Raw genomic sequence first — 27,492 nt, forward strand, 5'->3', positions numbered from 1 at the left:
CATTGTTACTTTTAGCCTAGATTTATCCAAGTTTGATTAGCATTCCACTAGGCATGTTACTCTTCATGTCTTTCTTGGGTTTTTGTCCCCATAAGCTATAAAACAAGTTTTCATTTTCTTTCATGAAACAATTAAAAGGAAAATAATGAGAAAATGTTCAACAAATAATGTACTAGTGTTTGTGTTTGTCTGGAAGGGACATTCTGCAGCTTTAATCACAGCTGAAGATCATTATTTCAAAAAAGATACATATTTTAGATACTTAAATGTGTATCATCATATTATGCAATTTAAATGTGAAATCATCTACCCTCTGCTTTACTGAGATTCTGTTATGTTTTAAATGAGTAAAATAGAATATACTGTAGCTAAGAGTGCTATCACTGAGAATCTAAAAAGACACATTAAAAAGGGGATTATTACTCCAAGAAGAATTCTCTTTCCTTAATCATTAATTGTTCATTAAAATGTTTCTGAAGTTTATACAATGCAATCATATTAGTGACCTCTGGCATATGACAACTTAGCATTGTGGAAACTCTAACAAATCTGTTTAGAGCCCAGTAATATAAATTTCTATGCAGAGAAATAGAAACCAAATGTAAAATGCCATGTTGATGTTTCTAAATAACCTACCTAATAATTTACATGTTAAGAACATATTGAATATCTTGGGAACGTGTTCCTAGAAAGCAATCTCCAGTATAAGCTTTTCCTTTACTATTAATGATGGCTTTGATAAAAATGACCCAGGAAAAAAGATAATTTTCTCCCTGTGTTATCTGTGTCTTAAATATTCTTCACTGATTTTACATGCACTGATAACATAAACAAGGTAATTTGTCTAACTCTAGTGGGGCAAGATTTTCAGTAAGAAATGCAAATTTCACATATGGCTCTTCTGTAAGAAGTCTTTGCAGTGTTTTTCAGTTTATGTAAAAAGACTTATATTGCCTGAGGCATCTATTTTTTTTCCTTGAGGCAAGCTGAAGTGGCACAAATGAAATTGTTTTTCACACTGTTAATGTATTCCTTTCTCTTTCAATTTCTCAGAGAGCCGACATAGGGATTTCTGCTTTAACCATCACTCCAGATCGTGAGAATGTGGTGGACTTTACAACACGTTACATGGACTACTCAGTGGGAGTACTACTTCGAAGGGCTGAAAAGACAGTGGATATGTTTGCCTGTCTTGCACCATTTGATCTCTCTCTATGGGCTTGCATTGCTGGCACAGTCCTTCTGGTGGGTCTACTGGTCTACCTCTTGAACTGGCTTAATCCCCCACGATTACAAATGGGATCGATGACGTCTACAACTCTCTACAACTCCATGTGGTTTGTGTATGGATCTTTTGTACAACAAGGTAAGAAGCAAAAGTACATTCTAGTATTTAAAAAAAATAGAATGTGATGTTTCCAATGCCATGCATTCAGTTAATAAGGTTCTGTATCTGACATCAGTAAGTGTTCTGAAGGGTCCTCACAACAATGCTCAGAAAAGAACATGTCCTACTTTCTCCTTACTGGATCTCAGACACAGCAGGTTTCCAGCAATAATGGTTCATTGTCTTTTGATGTAAGCTCAATTTCATCAACAAAGGCAAAAGTGAATGTCAAAGGTAAAGTTCACAAAAAATATCAAGATCAGATTTTCCTGTCCAAACTCTGACTTTTTGAGAAATAGTGTTACTAGGATGAAACTACTTATTACCAGAGAAGGTACTATTTAATTATTTACGTATGTAAGAAATGTTAGGACTTGTTCTTTGTTCAGAGACATGATTTCATGCATTAAAAATATTCATTGACATTGAAAAGACTTTGGTTAATTTAAGACTGATGGGAAATTTTATGTTTTATCTTTTACTTTAATATGTAATCTTTACTGGTGATTTAACTTACAATTTCACTATTTTCTAAAGAATGTCATTGCTCTGTTATTCAATATCCCATCTGCTCAACTCTTTAAGCTTGTCTGATTAATTATTTGACTCTCACTGTTTCAAAATGGAATAAGATTTATTACATTCCTTGCTTGAGACTATTGCCTCATAGAGAATGAAATAGTAAGAAAATTGATAGTCTCTTGCAAGCTCTACACATATATTGAAGAGGAGAGATGTGTGTTACAATGGCAATGTGATACTTTTGTGTTAATATTTACAACTCTTTTTTTATTTTTGATATTTTATTTTTTTATTAACAAATAATTTTACGTATTCATAGTGTCCCATTACTCAGCATATACCCAAAGAATTATAAATCATTCTATTATAAAGACACGTGCATACATATGTTTATTGCAGCACTGTTTACAATAGTAAAGACTTGGAACCAACCCAAATGCCCATCAATGATAGACTGGATAAAGAAAATGTGGCACATACACACCATGGAATACTATGCAGCCATAGAAAAGGATGAGTTCATGTCCTTTGCAGGGACATGGATGAAACTGGAAACTATCATTCTCAGCAAACTGACGCAAGAACAGAAATACAACTCTTGATAGTATCTTATTTTTTATCCCTATTTTCAATTGGAACTTCCATTAGGCTTCATTTTTCTATTCTATTCTTTCATCTCACTTCCTCACTTCTAATCTAGCCCTTAAACTTTTGTAAGCATGCTTGTCCCTCTACCTTTCCATATCCAAGGCTCTGACTAAGATTACTTGTTACTGTATATTTTTCACAGACACTTTTAGTTCATTCATTAATAATTAACTCAGTAAATACTTAATCCACACTATCTACATAGAACTTTGCTAATCACTGAGTCTATGATGGTGAGCAAAAGGGTCCTTGCCATCATCGAGCCATGACAGAAGTCTAATGAGACACAAACATGTCAATACAGGATTACAATTGTGGGTAGAAAGTTCTGTGATAGGATAAGCATAGGCTGTTAGGAGATCATAGGTGTAGAAAAGCTTAATATAACTTAATGTGGCAGAGAAGGCTTTTTAAAGTAACAATTTATACACAGAGACAGAATTAACTATGGAAAGAGCTTCCTGAAGAAGGTGAATGGAGAAATGGAGACATAAATGGTTAGGATGGAATTTCAGACCAAGAAGTGAAAAGGAAATTAAAATAGTCCAAGCAGAGGGATTCTAGTAAAGATGAGGCTGAAGTTGCATTTGCTATTATCAGAAGTTTGAACTAATCTTTGAAATCATCAGATATTTAAAGATAATAAACAGGAAATACAAGTTCAAATTTTACTCTAGAAATGTTCTGGTTATAATGTGGAGAAGAGACTGAAAAAAGGCAAAGTGAAAAGTGAGACAAATTAGAAGACTGTCGTAATAACTGAGCAAAGAGTTGATGTGGCTTGTGCAAAGGTAAGGTAGCATTGGAAGTCGAGAGAAGAGTATTGATGAAATCGAATCAGCAGGCTTTGATTAGCTATATTGTGGTATGGGGGTCAGTACTGAAGGAAAAAAAAATGAGATAAAGTTTTATCCTAGGTTTTTGAATAGAAAATTATGTATATTGGATGTTGATCTCATTTACTGAAAAAATAAAGCAGAAAAATATAACTGGAAAGATGATACATTCATTCTGCTACACATTGAGTTTGAGCTATCTGTGAAACATTCAAGAGAGTATTACTAATGTGTGTTTAGTGGTTTGATATATTTGTCAGATGCACAGAAGAGACATCTGGACTAAATATATGTTTAGGAGATATTGGAATGTAGGAAATTTTGAAGACATGGGAGTGAATGAGATCACACAGAGTAGGTTTTAATTGCAAACTCCTGATTGAGGCTAACTGGTCCATACAAAGCCTAGGACAGAGCTCTAAAGAAAGGAATGAGTAGAGGAGTGCTCAGTGGTGCCTGATGAGTGACTAGAAATCACAAGTGAAAATCAGAGCAGGTAGTAGTATACGCTTGGTTGACTATATTAAACATTTCAAAGACTCAAATGAATGTGTTGGATTTAACAAAAACTTGATTATTGAAACAAAAAAAGCTTGTCCTTGCCCTATGATGTCTGAGGTTTCTGCTAGACGATTCAGAGGCCAAAGGCTAAAATCATCCAAAGGCTTGTTTACTTCACTCATATGTCTGGTTGTTGATACAGGCTGTAGGCTAGTGGCCTCAGCTTTTTCTCCACTTGGGCCTCGCCATAAGGTCACTCTGCACAAGATAGCTTGACTTTCTCAAAGCATAGTAGTTGGTTTCTCCACAGAGAGCATCCCAATTAAAGAAGAATTTTCTGTTCCAAGTTGTGAGTCACAAACTTGTGTGATGGTGTGAGTTCCTCTAGCAGAGAACATCCTGGATGTGCCCACCTCATGGGTTTTAATGAAAGTTTATTAATAAGTGGTTAAAACTGTGCAGTTCTTAGATATAACTTATATAAGTGTCACATAAGTGTTTATTAAATAAATAAAACCTAACGAATTAGACCTAGCTGCAGATAGTTAGGCATATGTAAAAAAGGGATAACAAGACAAATGATTGTAGATCATTGCAAGATAATGATTGAAATAGTAGATCATGGGGTACAAGGAACAACTATAAATAGAAGGACTAAGAATGAGAATGTAAAGAACAAGAGTAGAAATTGATAGAGTAGGCCTGGCATGGCGACTCATGCCTGTAATCACAGCACTTTGGGAGTCCAAGGCAGGCACATCACCTGAGGTCAGGAGTTTGAGACTAGCCTAGCCAACGTGGTGAAACCCTGTCTCTACTAAAAATACAAAAAATTAGCCAGGCATGGTGGTGGGCACCTGTAATCTCAGCTACTCAGAAGGCTGAGGCTGGAGAATCGCTTGAACCCAGGAGGCAGAGATTGCAGTGAGCCGAGATTACGCCATTGCACTTCAGCCTGGGTGACAAGAATGAAACTCCATCTCAAAAAAAAAGAAGAAGAAAAAAAGAAAAAGAAATTGATAGAATAGTAGTAGGAGACAGTAGTAGGGGTCTCAGTAAGATGACAAAAAAAGAGCGAAACATCAGTGTAAATGAGTTTCAAGTCTGTATTTATAAAATAGGACACTTAAGCCTAATTTTTGCTTTGAAATGTAATAGAGGAGAACAAGTTATAGTTGTGTGGATACAAATGCCAGAAGTTAAGAGTTAGTGAAGGACTTCAAAGCTGATGAAGGAACTAAGAGATTAAAGGGTTTGATGAACCAGCTGTAATGATGGTTTCCTTAGACTGGAGAAAAATAAATTGAACTATGTGTCAAAGTTGTGAATAAATGAGGAAGGATAACAAGGATGTTGGTAGACGTGAGCATTGTCTGTAATATAGCTAGATATAATTAACCTCTGTTTTCATCTTACTTCTTCCCATTTGTTCAATTTTTTGGTGCATGATTTCAACAACTGCCAATATGCTGATGACTCCCAGATCTACATCATCTATTCTTGAACTTCAGATTTGTATATCCAACTGTTACCTTGGCAACTCTCTGACTATACCAGAGGCACCATAAATTTGAACATGCCAAAAATGGAATTCATTTTATCATTTGAACCTTCTTAGCCTCTCCCATTCTCTATTCCACCAACCAGTCAGACTCAGATTAGAAACTTTGAAAATACTTTTGGTTTCTTCCTCTTTCTCATCTTGTATATCCAACTATAATAAAGTCCTGTCAATTTTACCTACTAGATATTTCTAGAAGTGGAAATCTCTTCTTATCATCTAGAAAGATTAGCCTAGAATTGTTTTCTAGATTGAGGCTACCTCATTTTTCACCTGAAGTATAGGCGTCTCAAAACAAGTCTTTCTTCTTCCAGTGTGACCCCTGCAAATATATGATTCACATAGTTGCATATATATACCCAAGTTATCCATGCCATGGAAAGATGAACACATAATTCCCATTGTTCAGATGTTTTCTTGGCTCCCCAATGCCCGCAGTGCAGAGGTCTGTGTTCTTCAGAGCATAAGCAATATTCCACCACCTGGCTCCTGTTCAATGCTCAGTTCTCATCTCTTACCATTCCTGCCTCACATCGAATTACCCGGTTACTCCAAACTGGTTTTTATCCCTGACCGTAAGACAGGGATAAAAGACCATAAGACTCTTTTTCTTCCTCTTCATCTTTGAATCTGCTCTTTCCAATACCTGGAGTGCCTTTGTTACTAACCTGATTAGTCTCTACTCACACTCTCTGGCTTTATACTGTAAATTCCTATTCATCCTCTAATTTTTTGTTTTTATCTCTCTACTTTCAAGAAGTCTTTCCTGGGATTGCAAACCATCTTCTACACTCCTCAAGATGTATTTATCATAGTACTTATCAACCATAGTGTAATTCCTTTCTTTAAATATGTCTCCACCTGAGTCCTTTGAATATACGATAGTGTACTATTTAATCTGCGTAGTCTCTTTGCTTATAGTTAAGTGCCTTGTACATGTTAAGCCTTTAACAAATTCATACTGATAACTAAATGAATGGATGCTAAATACTTAACTAAATAAAACATGGAGGTTAACTGCAATATTGTGTTTATAAAATTATAGTCTCAAATATAAAACATTGAAATTGTTCCCAAACGACTTAAAACTCACTAATTCAAAAAGGAAGTTATTCGTAATGTCCCCACTGAGTTGTTGTAAGATGCTAAGAGGAGAAATGTATAAGTAAGGCATCCTCTTGGTTGAAGCCTTATTTTTGAAGATGTTGACATGCTTATGGATGGCTTTCTGAATTCTTCCTGCTAGTGATCAAATTTCAATAAGTTTTGGAGCACACCCACAAAAAAAAGATAAATAGAATTCCCCATATGGTTAGCATGCTTTTCTAGTTCTCTAAACATGTTAAAGATACCAAAAGTTATAAATATGTTAACTATCTTTCTATCCCATTGATCCTTAAATGAGCTGCACAGCCTGTAGGTTGATTGTACATTTATACAAATATATAATGACAGATAATGCTGAATTGTGTATGATTAGCTACTTTATCTTTGAAAAGCTGCTATTCTTCCACTTGCTAACAATGAAAAGGTGAATTCATTATAAGATACTGAGAGCATCTTTATGCTCTGATTAAAAATAAATTAAGAGGGCCGGGCGCAGTGGCTCACGCCTGTAATCCCAGCACTTTGGAAGGCCGAGGCGGGTGGATCACGAGGTCACGAGATCGAGACCACCCTGGTCAACATGGTGAAACCCCGTCTCTACTAAAAAGACAAAAAATTAGCTGGGCATGGTGGCGCGTGCCTGTAATCCCAGCTACTCAGGAGGCTGAGGCAGAAGAATTGCCTGAACCCAGGAGGCGGAGGTTGCGGTGAGCCGAGATCGCGCCATTGCACTCCAGCCTGGGTAACAAGAGCGAAACTCCGTCTCAAAAAAAATAATAACAATAAAATAAAATAAATTAAGAAAGGGCTTATAAGCCCTCTGAAAAATAGAAGCAATCAATGACAGTGTCCACGTATAGGCAATAGAGTTGGAACTGGTGATAATTTCCTATAAAAATACAGTCTTTTAAGAGGAAGTACAGCTGTTATTTCAGAATTGCAGTCTTCATTGAGCGACTATACCAGATTGAATAGGGATAAAGAGGCATTTCATGTGTTATCAGACAGATTTCTGAAAAAGAGTTCAGGGACAGCTAAAAGCAGAAAAATTTTGAATATATGTGAGTTGCTTACTAATCCTGACATTTTAAAAAATCTGTAACTTCAAAGCATTCTGGAAAAATAGCTCAGGGAATCCAGCTGTGCAAAAGCAGTATGGTCCATCATAGAGATAAACTCACTACATCTGTTTGACTAGAACATTAGAGCTTGTGAATTAGGTTGTAAAATGCACGAATGACAGACCAATTTTATACAAGTTTTGTTGTCATTTTATGTCCTCCCTTATCTCCATGTCTACATACATCTCCTTGCAATTAACATACTTTAAAAAAAGTGGATTTGATTTTTAGAAGGCTCTTATGCTTAGTTTATTGGCAGTGGCTCTATCATCTGGGCTCCAGAGGACTTCAATGACTTGTTCGCAAATGTAGCTATATGTAATTTGCTTTCTGTTTGCATGCAAAGGGAGATTTTGGAGTTATTCTCAGATATTTGTGTCTGACTCTGGAAAATAGAAGTATTTATAGTCATGTAAAATATTTGAAGCAACAACATATATGTTTATTTAGCCACAAGCATTTATTAAGCACCAACAATGTGCCAGGAACATGAGTAGCAAAAGGAAAATAAGGAATAACTGTTAACTAGGGTTTGATAATTATTTCTCGAGTATACTATGTGCCATGCCTGGTCTAGATGCTTTGAATATGAACCTAAATAAGAAAGTCAGTCTTTGCAGAAGTGTTCAACATTATACCAATGGATCTTAACCAAATTGAGACCAAAATAGACCATTTCTGATGAGACGAGCAGACAGAATTATTGAAAAGAATAAAGAAGGAAAATTCCTTTGGTAGTTTTCTTAAAGATCAAATAGCTCCACAGATGCTAGTGATGAATAGAAAGCAGGCCTTTAGGAGTGTTAGAAATACTGAAAATAATTTGATGCTGTTGCACAAGAGTTAACATAAGAGGCAACCCACTGATTTTGAAATCCCAGGACAATTTTTCGAAGCAAATAAAGAGTTCCTCCTACTGTCAGATGGATCACACTGTTACAGAAAATCCAACTTTCTCATTTCCACAAAAAGAAGAGTCAGATATTTTTTCTATTGAATTAGGCAACAGAAGAGATTGTTGATGAGAGATCATCTCTTTAAAACTTTACATAGAAGAATAACTCAAAAAGACATCAATTTTAATAGTGTAGACATCAAATATATGAGACTTACCAAAGTTGTATTCGCAAAATCTCAAAGGATTCAAGCCTTGGAATCCAGTAACTAAAGCCATTTCTTTATATTGTTATCCAATATTTCACATTCAATTTGAATATAACAAAAATGACATTGACTAGTTCTGTTGTTTACAGACCCTAGTGAACAGAGGGAAAATGAGAGTAATTCCCCATGACAGGTTAACTTGACTACAAAGACAGGTTTTTTTCTACATTCTGTTCTTACAGGTATTAACTTAAAAGGGCTCTCTGTAATTTTTATTAGACTCAAACAACGTCTCTGTTGTTGTTAATTATGATTGGCAGTCCTTAACAAAGGGAGCACAAAGCATTCTGGGTGCTGTCACATCTACTTGAGAATTTCCTGAGGTGACTATTTTCTTTCTTTTTATCACACAATTCTCTACAAGTAATTAAAAAAAAAAAAAGGTTGAACTTTCATGCTGAAAGACACTGTTCAAATTCTACCAACAGTGAAGAGTAATTTGTGTGACTAGAAAACAATACCCCGATTTTAAAATGTGAATGCATCAGTTTACATTTCCAATGAACTGTGATGAACTCCTAAGCAATTATGCTATGAACTGTAGGGATACTATATGCCCCTGAAAATTATTTAGCTTGATACCAACTCCTCATGACTTGAGTTAGAAAATCCTTTCTCATGCTCCAGTGAGCTTTTGAAGAGTTAAAAGAAATCAAAGATCATGAGGCAAAAATCATATTTCTGCTAATAAAACAAGAACTGTTACAATCAACATATTCTTTGACTCATTTGAACTACCTTTGAATATGTTCCATAATTAAAAGTACTATTTTAGTATTTGACAAAACAAAGAAGCTATTTCCTAAAAGACACTAAAAAATTGAAGGGTGATTTTGAGAAAATATTTTTAAATCTAAATTTAAACTATAGAAAAAGCAGGTGATATAGATTCTTTAAAATATTATTGTCTGACATCTGAGTAGAACTCAGTGTTTTTACAGTAAGTACCATATCACAGTTTTCTTCAGCCTAAGTAATCAAACTAGGAACAAACATCGCCAACATAAATTTATCCTAAAGGTGATTTAGGATTGGTCTAAGTTAAAGTATCGGACTCAAGGGACAGCAGGTGATGGTAGAGAACATCATTTAAATTATTTAGAATATAAATTTGAAAGTTCAATTTCTGTTCGACATATCCAAACATGAATCCATTTCCCCCTTTGTCTATGAATATGTAATTAGAGGTTTAATACTGATGGCTATATTTTTTAAAGCATAGGAAACTGACCGGAGCCTTCAAAAACAAAGTCAACATATTTTGAAAATTAAGACTCTTCACATTTCACCTAACTCTAAAATGCATCCTTATAACCCGACTATCATGGACATAATACTGTATTTAAAATTCCCATCTTCAGCTTTAAAAAATGATTGGTCATAAAGTGATTATGACATTTTCTTAAATACCCTTGAAAGTGCTACAAACTTTTCTTGATTTTTTTCACAATTATAAGGCAGAAAAAATTCAATATGTAATATGAAGTATAAATACACATTATGCATCTCATTTTATATATATATATATATATGTATCAATGTCACTTATTAGTGAACTACATTTTTATGGAATTTTGTCTTGTGTCAAAATTTAACAAAAGACAAATGCATGACCCACCAATGCACTGTAGACACATAAAATTGCTCTTTGATTTTGACGGTGCCCAAAATTTATAGAGTCTCTTCATATTTACAGCTCTGTATCTTAGACTCCAAATTAACAATCCATTTGGGACTGCAACACAGTTTATTCTATCTGCTTCAGTTGTTCTCTAGCAGTTAGTGTTTATATCCATTGTTTAAACTCCACTTTAGCATGTCCTAAAAGTATTTCTTCTGCCTTTACTATTTTATATTCTTCATTCTCTAGTAAACACCTACTTGGATATTAAACAAGAATTATTTAACTAGTCACAGAGGTGAATAAGGCAGCATGATGCCTGTTTCCATGGAGCTTAGAATATATAAGTGACACAAACTTGTAAGCATGAAGCTCCATCGTGGAATCACACTTATCATGCTGAGGAAACACAAGACACTATGAGCTTGGAATTCACAGATATCCTACTATTTAGCACACTGCAATTGGGTCAAATACATACCAAGTTGTGATGCTCAAAGAGAGGAACACACGCCATGAGCTAATTTTTACCTTGCCACAAAGAACGAAACACATTGTTCAAATAATTTGACTTGATCTTTGCTTCAATAGAATGTCGGATTATTTAAAATTTTCTTTTATCTATAAAAGTATATGATTCTGTAATGTAAACATCTAATTAATCTACTGTTTTCATGTCTTTGTGTTTCCTTGAGAGACAGCTCAGTTTACAATCCTGTTTTTTACCACTTAGTAGCCATGTGACATTGGACAAGTTTTTTAACCTCTAGGTGACTCAGTTCCCCAGATAATCATTACTTACTTTATCAGATGTTTGAAAAAATTAAAAGAACTTATGGACATAAAACTTATTGAAACTGTATTCATGACACAAAATAGGTACAGAAGATTATAGTTATTATTTCCTCAGTGTTTCTGAAGTCCACAGCAAGAGATAGAATCAGCCACATTGTTTAATCCTTCATCAACTTCTAGAAAATAAGCATTATTTTTAAAAAAGCATAGTGTAATCAAGCATAAGGAAGTGTATTAGGAAAACTAGCTAATGGAAATGTTTATAGTAAAAACCATATGCTAATAAACTCATAATAACTTTATGTCATTCAAGGAAATATGAAAAACCACAAAAACATTTTTCCCTATTTAAGCATGTCATTACTACATGTTTTTATAATAGACTATAGCCAGGAATACAACAAATTAATGGACCCAAATTGAGTGGAATTACAAGTTGTGATTCAAGATGCTTGCAATTTATATAGTAAGTCCTTTGGGGCTCAAAAAGACTTAGGTTTTGGGGTGATTAATATACTGTAAAAGCAGTGCACTTGGGTTTTGTTTTGGGAATTATATCTTGAGATCTGCAACTAATATAGTGCAATATTAACCATAAACATTACAGAAAGGCTAATTTTTCTAAACTAAGCAACATTTGCAAACTGCCACTGATGGTAGTCTGAAACCATATGGGCATTTTCCAGTTAAAATGATGATGATGATGCTGAAATTTCATTTTTTACTTTGATGTACTCATAGTATTGATGCAGGGAAGGCAAGCCCCAAAGTGGAGCTTAGCCTGCTGGGTTCTTGGCTCTGCTAAGGAGAGAATTCAAGCGCAAGACAGAGGTAGAAGAAAACAGCTTTATTGAAGGTGCAGTGTTGTTACTGCTCCCTGATTGCCCCTGTAGAGCAGGGCTACCCCGTGGACAGAGAGTAGCAGCTTAGGGCAGTTTTGCAGTCATATTTATAACCCACTTTTAATTGGATGCAGATTTCCCTAGAAATTTCTAGGGAAAAAGTAGTAACTTTTGGATCATTGGGTCATAGCCATGGAAAGGGGTGGTAACTCCCTAGTGTTGCCGTGGCAATGGTAAATTGACAAGACAGGCTGGTGGGCATGTTGGATTAAAAGCTGCTTCTGCTCTGGCACTGTTTTAACCAGTCCTCAATCTGGTTCAGTGTCTGAGCCCTGCCTCTGGAGGTGACTCCCACCTCCTACCTCAGTATCAATACAATACTAAAAACTAAAACATTTTATGATTTTAAAATATATTAATAACTTTGATAGTTTAAATGTTAATAAAACTAAAAGCAATCTTGTCAATTATATATAAATATAACCTATGTTAAATATAGATTGAAAGAATGCCTTTAAGCTAAACAGAATTACTGAACTCTGGTTTCATTGTTAAATGTAATACATATTATAAATACTTATGAAACACAATTTAATACATAAAAAAGTTATAAATAATCTTGTTAAGTATCTATTCCCACTATTTGATGTTATTGCAACACTAGAATATACCATGCCAGATCTGAAAACAAATTCTCAGTAACCAGTGAAATTTGTGACTTTGATCTGAGAAAATCAAAGTGCATGATAGTATTCTGAGTTCAGTTTGAAGCCAAGAACATGCCATGCCAGATTGTAAAGGTGGTTCTGGATTTAAACCATCTTTGACCTTATTTAATTAATATAAACAATCTAAAAATAAATTAAATTATTGAAATTATTGAAAAGGAAAATTATCTTTAGATGTTTTTCAAATATTGTTTCAATACCGATTTTGCTGAGAACAATGACCAAGTTCCTAAATCAGTAACGAATTTTTGCCTAAAATAATTTTTAGAAGTCTGTATCTTATATAAAGGTGACTCAAACTTTGTTCGTTTTTAAATTTTGAAATAGTATGACTTCTTGACATAATTACCTACAAGGCTATGAGGAATTGTTTATGGCATTCTATTCTAACTTAGATCCTCTTTGATATCATTACAGTTTTGTCTGAATATAAAAGTAATTTTGCTATATCAGCAGGGACCGTCTACATGCACTACATCTCGGTGCTATTGTTGTACTGTTTAAAGGGTTAAGGCCGCTTAACCTTTAGTCCTCCACCTTACATCACCACCCAAGGAGTGCTAGAATCCTCTAGAAATGCATTGCCTGCAGTGTGGCACTGCTTCATAAATCACTCCATCTTATTTATCTTTCTCTTGACATGTATCTAGCAGCAGGAACCATTATCCTGTGACAATGTTAAGTTCTATCGACATTTTCTCTTAATTAACTACACTAATTTTTACATTGGAAATAAACTTCCTTTATTTAATGCTATCTAAAACAAAGGAAATGTTAAACTTGTCATGCATGCATTATCATAACGTATTTTGAAATAAGTGAAATGTCTTTGTTACCTTTCCAGAAGACCAGTTTATTCTGCTGAGAAAATAAGTTTGTACTTATATAATCATATTGCATCATTTCTTCTAAATTTATTAGACATCTTAATGAATATATAGGAGCCCCAAAATATATGTCTGAGTTCCTCTGTGATACATATTCCTTCAGCCATTTGAACCAATTTTATATATGATTTCACAAAATGAGAAAAGCATTTCTTTTCAGATTAAGCATGTCTGACTTATCTTAGAACCAAGCGTTTGGGTCTAAATTAAAGATCATTCAACAGTTAGTATCTGTAATGTGCCAGGCACTATTCAAGCTGTTGGGGCTATATCCATGAGAAAAACACACACATATATTCATGCCTTCATGGAGCTCTTCTTCTAGTAGAGGAAGACTGGTAACAAATAATAGCCATCATAAATAAATAAATAAACCACATACATCAGAACTCAAATGCTGTAGAAAGAGTAGTTCAGAGTAAGGAGAATTGGAAGTATGTATGGAACAGTTACAATTTTCAATTTGTTGCAGTAAGCCTCTTTAAGAATTTGATATTGAACAAAATCCTAAAGGATAGGAAGGAATACGCTTTATAGATATCTGGAGGAAGGATTGTCAGGTATAGGGAACTGCAAAATGCAAAGGGTCTGCTTGAAGAGGCAAGAAGGATAGTTTAACAGGAGGTGAGGTCAGAGAGGTCCATGAGTTCAGATGAGATTGACCTTTGTAGAATTTCACATTTACTCTGAGCAAAATGGAGAATTATGAAGTGCTTTAAGCAGAGAAGCGACAGGACAAAAATTTAGACAAATGTATGTAATTGTAACGGAAGGCATTGACAAACTTTTCTATAGCTATTCTATTTTCTACATGTGGCATATTTGGGGATTTAATATTGTTTCAAAGTTATAGATTTGTATCTAAAGGAGTCATGCTTATATTGTATAGGTATACAAATGTATACCTATTTAGGTAGATATATACTGATTGCAAAATACACCTAGCCATTGTACATTTAAAAAACTTTAACTCCAAGATTCAGCCATAATGTTTGCTACTCAGCAGATCAGCCACATATGCTTAGCCATTTCAGAACACGTGTTAACAAGTAAATCAAGAGATACATGTCATTCAAGAGATAGCTGTATTTGTGGTGATGGCTCCTGAAAAAGGCCGTTCTTTTCTGAGAAATCTCCCCTGGTACTTTTAGTAGAGAAGGTCCAGAGAGAAAGCAGAAGTACTGACATTATTCATTCATTTTTTTCTTCTCAATCAACCTACTATCTTTCTGAGAAGAATAAATGCTATTTCACAAAATTAGTTTACCTATTTACTTAAAATATATTTGGTAAGAAATATATATATATATATATATGGTAAGAAATTTTTTTGCTACATCAAATCAATCTTCTAATAATACCTTTCAGAGTAGAATTAAACAAGGCTTCCTCTTTAGAAAATTCTTCCTGCAAAGAAACTAAATTGAATATCTTTTATTATTTTTATTTAAAATGCATATGTACCTTCTATTTATCCAAAAAGATCTTAAAATCTGTGAACATTCTTAATAGTAGTGCATTCTTTTGCTTCACTCACAGAGAAAAAAAATGAATAACCCTCTCTCCCCAATCTTCCTTACCAAGGCCAGTTCTTTCTATTTAAAAATTTCTTGATTTTTAAATTTGCAGTCATTTGATCACAAAAGGCCATCTGGAGTATAAGATTAAATAGACACTAGCTTCAACCACAGCAGGAATCTGTAAACTCAGCATTATCCTCCAGAAAACCTTCCTTTGAAAATAATGTGCAGTTCTTCCATTGGGGCTGCACTTACTCTCTAAGTTATCGGAAAAACAAGGTCAAATCTTCTGTTAACGCAGGAAATAGTGCAGCCGGTCCCCTGTAGTTATTGCAAATAGTTATGTAGATTAGTGACACTTCTGAAAAACTAAATATTTTTAAATGGGTCTTTAATATTCAATCTTCCAAATACAGGAAAAGGTTTAGGTTAAAAAGTAAAAATTAAAATGTTCACTCTGATGTTCATTGATTTTTAATTTTTTTCTTCTGAGCTGGTATTGACCCAAGGGACGTTCTACAAATGCTGACTTAAATCAGGTTAAGCAAGTTGGAAATTATATTTGATGACCTGAATAATTCATTAAAAAGGATAAGCATAAAAGCCTACTTTAGTAACACAAACACATTTTTTATAATAATGTAAGATATTGAATCTGGCCCCATACATTGTCCAGGATGGAAGCTTTTAAGTTGGAATGAGTAACTCCCCTGCTACTAAATTATATACGGTACATATCTAACTGATGAACCAAAAGAGAGTAATTTGGCTAAGTAAAAGTCGTTCCCAGCACTAAAAGGCAATTTAACACGCATTTACACCCAGGAAACTTAGAAAATGAACAGTAATTGCAGAGGTCAAACCTGTAAGCTGGCTATGCTTACTTGTTTCATTCCAAGACTTGACAGCAATGCAATTTAATTATCAAATCTGTGACTACCTGAAATTATGATTGAATTGAGGGAGCTTATCAACTAAGAAAATTAGAAATAATTACACTAGTTTATATCTAAGGTGTAGATAATTCCATATACCAAATAAATATTATGAAGTGTTGTGAGCTTATTAGTTAACATACTACATATATGTTATATATGTGTGCATGTATGTGTATATGCACATATATATCTTCTTATTTCTCCTTTAGGGGACTATCTTTCCCTGATTTTACATTGTAGTTTCATAAACTTTCTAACACTAATTGACAAAGTTAAAAACAAATATTGTGTAATGCACAGATGGCAGAAAGTAAGCAAAAGTATATGATTTCAAAAACAAAAATCTACTAGCTATATTCTTATTAATTTTTTAAATTTTAAGTATTAGCTAAATAGCATTAAGAGTCATTTTCATATAAAATAGTACATCTTTATATTTTCTTTTCTCTTATGATACTTTAAAGTGTGGCTCATTTTTAATGATATTAAAACAAACAAGTAACACAATGCTTGTTAGATGTGCATTTTTTATCTAATTTATTTTATAAATATTTTAGCAATATAATTAAAAATATTTGAAATCAGGGAATTCAAAGGAAGTGAAGGAATGAGAAAAGCCTAGTGGAATAAAGATATTAATTTCCTTTATTAAAATATAGATTTAAATTTCAAATGGGAACATCAGGCATTAGTGAAATAAAATGAAACAAACCTCACAGATAAAACTTTAAAGGCCGTTAAAACTATTTCCTTCTTTCTTTTGCTTCTGTGCAGATGATATTTTGATAATTTCCTCTGAAAGTAACAGAGGCTGTGCTCCTTCTTACAGATAGGCTGTAATGGGGGAAAAACGTATCTTTCAACTTTTAAACTGTCTCTTCATAACATAGGCATTTCAAAAACTGTTACATTCTATATAACTCTCCTTCTAGTTTTTATACCTGTTTTTAGTTTTTCGTTGACTAAATTACCAAAAATGAAGTGATGGTAGGAATTCTATCACAGATCTGAGGGATCTGAAGACTCACATGAAGCTTACAGAGATCCTACAGGCTGATCTAGTACTTTTGATCTTTGATTTGATGTGTAATTGTTTATCAAGATGTGTTTGCTAGGAAATTTACCCTTAACACAGAGAAGTGTGGAAATTTTAGCTTGGAACAATTCTCGAGATTATACAGATTTTCAAGTTTAAGACATATTCCTTAGTCATTACTTTATGCATTATTATTTCTTCTCCTGAAATATATATACACACATATACATATACATGTGTGTGTGTGTGTGTGTGTGTGTGTGTGTGTGTGTGTATAGAGAGAGAGAGAGAGAAAGAGTTTTGCTCTTGTTGCCCAGGCTGGAGTGCAATGGCGAGATCTCAGCTCACTGCAACCTCCGCCTCCTGGGTTCAAGCACTTCTCCTATCTCAGCCTCCCGAGTAGCTGGGATGACCGACACATACCACCACACAAGGCCAATTTTGTATTTTTAGTAGAGACAGGGTTTCTCCATGTTGGTCAGGCTGGTCTTAAACTCCCTACCTCAAGTGATCCACCCACGTTGGCCTCCCAAAGTGCTGAGATTACAGGCGTGAGCCACCACACCCAGCCTTGAGAAACATGGAGAAAACCTGTCTCTACTAAAAATACAAAATTAGCTGGGCATGGTGGTGCATGCCTGTAATCTCAGCTACTCAGGAGGCTGAGGCAGGAGAGTCACTTGAACCTAGGAGGTGGAGGTTGTAGTGAGCTGAGATCACACCACTGCACTCCAGCCTGGGCAAAAAGAGTGAAATTAGGTCTCAAAAAAAAGAAATAGAATTTTATCAGCAAACGATCTCTCAGGGTATAACTTTTAACCACAATTAAATAGTTGTGTTAAAAAAGACTTTATCCAAAAATGTGGCATATATATACCATGGAATACTATGCAGCCATAAAAAAGAATGAGTTCATGTCCTTTGCAGGGACATGAATGAAGCTGGAAGCCATCATTCTCAGCAAACTGACATAAGAGCAGAAAGCCAAACACTGCATGTTCTCACTCATAAGTGGGTGTTAAACAATGAGAACACATGGACACAGGGAGGAGGACATCACACACTGGCGCCTGGGGGGTGAGGGGCTAGGGGAGGAGTAGCAGGAGGTGGGGGGATTGGGGAGGGATAGTATCGGGAGAAACACCTAATGTAGATGACAGGGCGATGGATGCAGCAAACCACCACCATGGCACATGTATACCTATGTAACAAACCTGCACGATCTGCACGTGTACCCCAGAAGTTAAAGTATAATAAATAAATTTTTAAAAAAGATGCCTTCCTTCCCAAAAAAAGAAAGAAAAAAGAAAAGATTTTGTCTATATACATTAAAAATATGAAAAACTACTAAATGTATAGTTCCTTTATTTAAAGCAACACCAAGAGCATCTCATTCACATAGCTAAATGAGAAAGGGGGTGCATATTCTCCTTATTTATCCTGAGTTTAAAAAATAAACTTATCAGATAAAAATGAAGAAAAAGAATATTCCAGACACTTCAAAGTTTAAGCTTTTAAACAGTGTGAAGAACCCATTTTTGCATATGGATGGAACAAACATTGGAAATAAGACCAGAGAAAATGTTAGGGGCCAGATTGCAGAGATGCTCAGGTAAAAGGCAAAGAAAATCGACTTTATGTTACAGAAGATAGAGATTCATTAAAGAGGTTTCATCATAAAACTGGCCCAATAAAATCTGTGTTTTAAAACTGGGCTGTTTGGAGACAGGATGAAGCATGCTTTGGAAGTTATGAGACTGTTAAAGTAGAACAGCTGATGTAATGCAAACCTGAAGAACGTCCGCCACCACCACTACTACAACAAAAATGGAAGAAGGAATAGAAAAGAGAGAATGAAGCAGAAACACACATGAATTAGTGCCTGAAGGGGTGTCAACAAACAGTTAATATATTAATATTTATGTAACAGTGGTTTCATACTGTACATAATGCTGTTAACATTAAATCACTAGTACATCCTGAATGATTCTTTTTTCCTATAGCTATTTTCTTCCTGAAACATTATTTATAATTTACAATTATAAAAATATCATTCTAGTGGTTCAATCTTTGTGCACATCCATGGCCATTTTCTGAAGAAATTATCCTAGATATGCAGCTTCTGAGTTAAATGATATATGTATGCATCTAAGACTTGATACTTCTAACCAAACATTGTACCATACTTCATATTTGAACATTTCAATAATTAAAATCATATGTTTTAACAGACTTTAAAAATATTTATTTAGAAAAGTAATAGTAACTTAAAATAATGTAAAATTCAGCTTTAGAAAGATACAAAATGATACCATGTAACGCAAGAAAGCTGTAACTAATTCATGTTGCTTCCTCAGTTAATATCTTCACATAAAAACTACCCAAGATGTCTATTTTTTGACTAGCAGCTTGAATTTTCAAATATTGTAAGAGTCTCTTGTGTATTGCCATATGTGCATAGAAAAAAATTCTAAGTCTGTGAAACTTGGAAAAAGCAGCAAATACATATCTTTTTCTATTTTCAATAAATTTATTCAGAGAAGCAGGGTGAATGAATGCCTGTAGGGAAAAGGAAAGCAAAAAAATAACTCTCCATTTTGTTTGCATGTACAATTTATACATTGAAAGTGCTATTCACAAGCATATAATCTATTGTGTCTAAGATTACATAAGAAGTTATTTGCTTAAGTAATTCAAAAAGAAAATATAAAAATCATTTATAATTCTAATACTGGGTGCCTAGAATTTTCTTATGATCAAATTAAAAGTTTATATACTACTATTAAAATAGGGAAAAGACAAATGCACTTGTTATCACAAGAACATGAAGTTATGTAGAATCACAGCCTGCCTCCTAGAACAACTCTGAAGACAGAATTCTTCACCTACTATTTCTCTTACTTATTTGTCATTAGATTCTCTTGTCATTGCAGTATCACATTCTATTTTCTTGACATCTTCCAGGATCATCAATTAATTATACTGATTATGTTTTAAGTTAATTGCTTTTCAGAATCATCTAAATAATTTGGTCTTAGTAAATTATTTCTGACTTAAAATAATGGGGAATTTTTCTGAGTCTTATAGATAAACTCTTATTCTGTTTATTTTAAATTTATTTGCTTGACAAACCTGCCCTAAATTTTTAGTCTAGGAAGCCCATGATCTAAACCTATTTATTCTAGTCATTGAGGAGAATAGAGGGAGAAAACGAAATGGCAATAATAAATCAGAACCCTTGGTGGAAGAAATGGTGCATGAACTTGGAGGCAGAGACACCAGGAGGCTTCCTAAATTCTCTGACATATGTCATTCCCTGCCTGTTTTTTTTCCCTTCCCTATGACAGCCTGTGATCATATATTATATTTACACACTCTTCTGTGATCTTTGCCTTGGGTTAGGAAACCCAATATTGCTGTTCTAATCACACCATAAAGCTGTTGTGAAGATTAAGTAAGAATACACTTTTAAACCACTTAAAACAATGCACAATACTTTGGTAAATACTTAACAAATGGAGGCTTTCATATTTGTTTCCTGACTTTTGCTTTGTAACCTCTTACTCTCTGATCTTGGCCTAAGTTTAATAAGTTTTTTGTTTTGCTTTGCAACTTTAGCCTGATCCCCTTCCTTCCTGACCCCACTTCCTCTTTGTTACATCCATGGTTTTGATTTACTGCTTCAGCCCATCAAAATAACCTTATTTCCTGATTTTTCTATTGCTCATCAATTCAACTCAAGTCCCTAACTCAGTGACTCCAGAGGCTCTAAATCGAAAGTGTAAGAACTTCCTGGAAAAATTATGTTAGCCATTTTCAAATGTCTTATTCAAAACTATATGTTGAAAAGAAATCAGAATAGAATCAATTTTTCTCTTCAGCTTTCTAAAATATCCTCCTAAGAACTTAAGCATAAGAGCTCTGGAAAACTAAGAATTATGGAAAAAGAGAAAATTCAAAATTAGAAAGGCTGATATTGTTTTGTAAGGCTAGATTCATAATGTTAAATGATTCCCTTTTTCTCTATCAAATTACAAATCTAATGTATGCTCAATAAAGTCATTTTAATTTAAAACTAATCTCCATTGATAGGTAACAAGTTGCTGGGTTTAAATGACATTTTAGAAGCTTAAAAATGTACTTTAGACTTACTTTTGGCCCTTTCATCATTAAAACCGATTGAAAATGTATTGGCATTCTCTGACCTTGTAAAACTAATGACATACTTATGCATAAGGCCTAGTTTAGTAACCAGCCTCTGAAATTCCAAATTAAAAACTTCACTTTGAGATCCATTTCACTTTGATTCCTGTTGACAACTGCTGCTTACCCTTTGAACTTTCGTGCTTCTGGGACTGGCAAAATGGGTGCAATTTCCTCAGAACTACTGATTGATTGAATCTCTGAAAAATGGGGTTGCTAATGGCACTAGAATTTATATAGTGGTTTTATATAGTGGCTTAGGCCTCACTATAATTATTTTAAAACATTAAAAGCTAATACATCACTACAGAGTGGCAGGTTCTGACTCAACTGCAGTCTTGCTTCATGCTGTTTGACAAACGACTAGTCATCTAGACAATATTTCCCTTTCAGTGCCTTTCCTAGCCCTCATTTCATTGCCAGGTCTGTGGTAAAATCAGTAGGTTAAAAAAAAGGTATAAGAAGAAAAGAGAATAATTTTTTAAACCTTTTGGAAAGTAGCATTTGTAGATATATAAAGAATCATACTATATTCCTCATTCAAGCCATGCATTGTATTCTTCTTTTGGACGTTTGTTTTCTTTTTTGGTGAGCAAATAGGCAATTGATATATACTGATGCTTTAAAAGTAGAAAACAAAACACCTACAGTGTAAATCAAGTAATTTAATAAACAAAAAATAAATAAAAATACACGAAGTGTTAGATATGGTGTAGGAGAGAAAAACACAGGGATGATACATCAATTGCCTTTTAAAATTGCAGTGTATCCCTCAATCATACTATCTGAAAACTTTCTGAAGAATTTAAGGGATTTGTTTGGGTATCTTTTCTTCTTTTCAATGGAATTTCTAAACTTTCAAATGGTTTAATTTTATAGTATTAGATAGAAAAATGCTTTCTGCTAAACACTTATGCCTTTTTCCAGAATATTAGCTTTACATCCTTATAAAATACTTAGCATATCTAAATCCAAGCCAGGAAAGAAAGAATGAGGCTACTTGGTTTCTCCTCTTTTTATTTTTTAACAAAACTTCTAAAATACCAAAATGGAACAGATACAAGAGCATGAATACAAAAGATGAAGATATTTCTAAATAAATGTGTGTGGTTTTGACAAAATGCTACCTCGTGGAAACAATACATGTGATGAGAAATATTCTGGGAATCAGTAAGTGTTTGGGATATATTTCTTCATCGTTTTTGAAACTTATTCTATCAGTGTTCTGAAGATGTAGTCTTATTTTTATCATTAACATTTACAAAGGTAGTTTTGATAGATGCTGGAAAACAGAACAGAAAATGAAATAAACAAATACATTTTTGTTGCATATAAAAATAGCAGGAAATTTAAGGAAGCTATATGGCAGCCTGAGTGTCTTAATTCATTTTGTTTCACTATAACAGAATATCATAGAGTGAGTATAATATAAGAAATGAAATTTATTTGGCTCATAGTTCTGGAGGCTGGGAAGTCCAATATCAAGGTGCTGGTATCCGGTGAGGGCCTTCATGTTACATCATCCCACGGTGGAAAGCAGAAGGACAAGAGAATGTGAGAGAGCCAGAGAACGAGAGCTGAACTCACTTTTATAAAAACCTGCACTTGTGTTAATGAAACTACTCCTACAATAATGACATTAATCTATTTATGAGGGCCCTGCCCTTATAGCCTAATCACCACTTAAAGATTCCATCTTGTTAAGACTGTCACAATGGCAGTCAAATTTCAACATGAATTTTGGAAGGTCATTCAAACATCACACTGACCCATTCTGCTTTGTGCTAAACCTGTTTTGATTAACCATTAATACTGTAAGATGCAAATCTATGAATTAGTGGAAATTTCAATGAAAGCCACATATACTACCAGCCTTTCAACCAAACCATTCAATTTCAGACATTTAGAAGTTTGTTTAGAAATACTCTCCTAAAAAATATAAAAGTCCCGGCACTTTGGGAGGCCGAGGTGGGTGTATCACGAATTCAAGAGATCGAGACCACCCTGGCCATGATGAAACCTCCTCTGTACTAAAAATACAAAAATTAGCCGGGCGTGGTGGCACGTTCCTGTGGTCCCAGCTACTCCGGAGGTTGAGGCGGAAGAATCGCTTGAACGCAGGCGGCGGAGGTTGCAGTGAGCCGAGATTGCGCCACTGCACTCCAGCCTGGTGACAGAGCAACACTTCATCTGAAAAAAATAAAATAAAATAAAAGAACTTCTAATTTCAGTGTCACTTCAGAATCTATAAAAGAGTAAACATCAATTCAAAATGGATTTAGCAGTTCCATAAAAAAGAACTGGTGTAATTACTGTTCTGGAAAACTTATTTGCCTGACCCAATAAAGTTCTTGTATAACAAGCTACTTTCAATAGATGATGTAGTACATTTCTTTCATACTATGATCAGGTTGTCCAATAGAACTGAATGCAAAGTAATTAGTACAACAGGGGAAGTAAAGGCTTTGTTAAATTAGACCTATAGATAGAATTTACAGAAAGAGTTTCTAAGTACTATCACTGGCACTATCCTTGGAGGCAGGAAAGTTAATCAGTTTGTGGTGGGAAATTATGGTAAATATTATATGTATTACTCACCCATATGTTCTTAACATTTCACTTAAGAGAGTTTATATTTCAATGCATCACTTACCTCAATATTTTTTACTATTACTTGACATACAACTGTGTCAAATTATAATGTAGCCCACCTTACAAACTGGAAAGGGAAATCTGTGATTGATGTTCAATGGGCTCTTTTTTCCCTAGCTCATTAGAAACAGTGGAAATTTTATACAGGCTAGAGTAATGAAAACATTGTGAAAGTAGGAAGCTGCCAAGTAATACATTTTGTGTAGTAAAATTCAATTTAGTTCTAATACGAGTTACAGCAATTGACACTTAAAAGTTAAGTTAAAATCAGCATGTAAAGTTTATGTGTGGTAACCAGCACCCATTTAATTTGATTATAATTAATTTTTAATTTAGTAATTTTCAAATCTGCTCATCAGAAATATTTTATGTTACTGGGTATGGTAAAATAATCTTAACTGCTTGTATTAAGTCTGAAGTTTCAACAATTATAAAGATTATCCTTCTGTAGGAAGTTCTAATGTTGAAATAACATATTTTTATTTTCCCAGAACATTCTTATTTCAAGCAAATGTGTACAGATGGCATTTGTATGTATAAAATAACTCTATTAAATTTAAAAATTGATTAAATATGTTAAAATATTAAATTATATAACTACATAACATTGAATTAACTACATAATATTAAATTAACATTATGTTAATGTTAAATATAAACATTTAATATTTTAATTAACATTAAAAAATATGTTAAAAACTGAAATGTATTATTCAACATGGAACTCTTCAAAATAGAAAAGCACAAGCAATATAAAAGTAGTGGAAAGAAGGAACTGCTATTTATAAGCTTTCTGTGTATTATAATGACTATGACATGTAAATATTATTAGAGAAGTCTACAGGAAATGCCCATTTCAATTACATGATCCAATGCCTTGTAGCCTTCTTTTCCTTATCTGCAAAGAGACCGATAGCCAGTCCATAACAATATTTAGTCATTCAAAACCAACTGAAATAACAATTATGTAAGATTATCAAGACACGGAACCAATAGGATATATAGAGGCATACATCAAGAATATTCCAGGTTTAGTTTTTGCCATAATAATAAAGCAAATATCCCAATAAAGTGAGTCATACATTTTTTTTTATTTTCCAGTGCATATAAAAGTTAGGTTTATACTATACTGTATTCTTTTAAGTGTCCAATAGCATTATATCTAAAAAATGATATACATACCTTCATTTTAAAAATACTTCATTACTAAAAAATGCAAACGGAGAGACATGAAGTAAGCACATGCTATTGGAAAATGGTGCCTTGCAACACAGAGTTGCCACAAATTTGGCAAGAATAAATTTGTTTATATATTTATTTGTAAGAATAAATTTGTTAAAAATAATATCTGTGAAGTGCAATAAAGTGAAATTCAATAAAATAAGGTATGCCTGCATATAGATAGATATGGATGTAGATATGGTATAGATATTTGAGAGGGGATTTATTAGGGAAATTGGCTCACACTATTATGGAGACTGAGAAATCTCATGACAGGCTGTCTGCAACCTAGAGATTCTGAAATGCTAATAGTATGGCTCAATCCAAAAGCCTCAAAACCAAGAAAGTGATGATGTAATTCTCAGTATCAGGCCAAAGGCCTAAGAACCTGGGAGCAGGGACGATGTGGGGAACTAGCGTGAGTCCTGGAGTTCCTAGGCCAGAAAGCCAGGGGTCCTGATGTCCAGGGGCAGGAGGAAAACAGTGTGTCTTACATTCAGGAGACATAGAAGAAATCCTTTTCTCTCTTTTTTTGTTCTATCTGAGCCACCAGATGGTTAGATGGTACCCAGTTGCATTAAGGGTGAATCTTCTTCACTCAGTCCACTGAGTCACACACCAATCACCTCTGAAAGCCCTCACAGATACAGCCAGAAGTAATGTTTTACCAATTGTCTGCCTCTGAATCCAGTTGACACCTAAAATGAACTATCATAAAAATAGAGAAATGACATTACTTATCACTATTTTTTCAATAAATCATGTTGTAAAATATGTTTGAAAGTTCTTTTCACTTGTATAAGATATAAAAAAATTACTTCTTTCAAAAAATAACTTCTCCATGGATTCTATCAAAAGAGAATGTCAAAATATTTAAACATTACATGTTCAAAGATGTTTATAGCAATGTAATATGTGATAGCATAAAATTCTCCAACTTTTCTAAACTAGAATACTTAAATAAGCTATAATACAACTGACTGAGAAATATTCAGTCATTTGAAGATGTAGTAAATAGGATACAAATTATAAGTTTGACCTATTACTACTGAAAACCACATTAAAAATGCCAAAAAGAACATACCAAAAAATACCACCTTGACCCCTTCTTCAATATTGGGCTTCTGAATATATACACTAGGTTAGTTCTGGGAGCTAGATAAGAGGCTCCAAATTCCCACTCAGCGATTGAGGCTAGGTTTTTGTTCTCAAATGTAGAATTGTTCTATCCATACATATCAAAAAGCACCTTAACAATTTATAAAGTATAACCTATAACTAATAGGTTATTATATAAATTATGTAAATAGAAGCACCTATTTTATTTTTAGGGACACTGTGATCAATAAGTTAGTGCTATAGTTCTCTGAAGATCAACACTCTTCAATTACCACTGATAAACAGCCATAACTCACTATGGTAATTTTACTTCATCTCCTATAGTCATCCACACCAAGGCTTTACCTGAAATACTGCTTTTATTTTGGATCAAGAAATGCAATTTATTGCAGCATTCCCCAGTGTTATCTGAGACTTCAGAGGACAAGCACACAGAACTCTTCAGAGATGCTTGTGTTATACCCTCGTTCCATACATTTTTTAATGTCTTTGTGTAGGGAGTGGCCCTCTCATGTAAGAGAGGTGACCAAGTTTCTCGGAACAGATTCATTCCAACATTCCCACCTCCCTGAATCTCTATGGTATGCCAGGGAAGTTGTATAAAGGTTATTTTCAAAGTCCATTCATTTCTGGTTCATTCTTTAATTAGCCAGTTTAATGAATGACTACCACCCCCTGTCCAAATATCAAGTCAACACATTAAATCCCAAATATGAAATCATTACCACTCATGACAACGTATTTGCTCTAATAGATACTTAGTGTCATCCTATTTGGTATAAACGTTTATAAGTAGGCTTTATACTTCTCTGCCTCAATTATTTGGGGACCTAATTTGTAGCATGGAGGCAATAAGGAGTAATGTGGTGAGTCCAGAAGAGATCTGTAAGTTTTCCTAGGTCAAGTTACTGAAAAGCACTTGTACAGAAGAAGGCTGATTCCCTCAGAAGTAGTGAGAGGTTACTTCCAATAACAAGGAGGTTCAGAAGAATTTGAAAGTTCAAATTTCTTATCAATGCATGAGGTAGCTTATATGGCAGAATATTTGATCAGCAATTAAACTGTGCTATGCTTACAGTCAAC

At 34.0% G+C, this 27,492-nt stretch overlaps 1 protein-coding gene across 3 annotated transcripts in view; it reads left to right on the top strand.

Annotated features, from left to right (window-relative positions):
• GRID2 (glutamate ionotropic receptor delta type subunit 2) overlaps nucleotides 1-27,492 on the top strand; it is a 1,513,083-nt gene that overhangs the window by 1,164,051 nt on the left and 321,540 nt on the right. For all 3 annotated transcript variants that reach the window (XM_012437707.2, XM_012437708.2, XM_064369254.1), the window contains exon 11: nucleotides 1,054-1,366. In XM_012437707.2, coding sequence (XP_012293130.1) covers nucleotides 1,054-1,366 — 313 coding nt within the window. The remainder of the gene's footprint in view (nucleotides 1-1,053; nucleotides 1,367-27,492) is intronic.

This window comes from Aotus nancymaae, unplaced genomic scaffold, assembly GCF_030222135.1.
Source record: "Aotus nancymaae isolate 86718 unplaced genomic scaffold, 86718_ANA_hifiasm-v0.15.2.pri h1tg000006l, whole genome shotgun sequence".
In the NCBI taxonomy this organism is placed as follows: Eukaryota; Metazoa; Chordata; class Mammalia; order Primates; family Aotidae; genus Aotus; species Aotus nancymaae.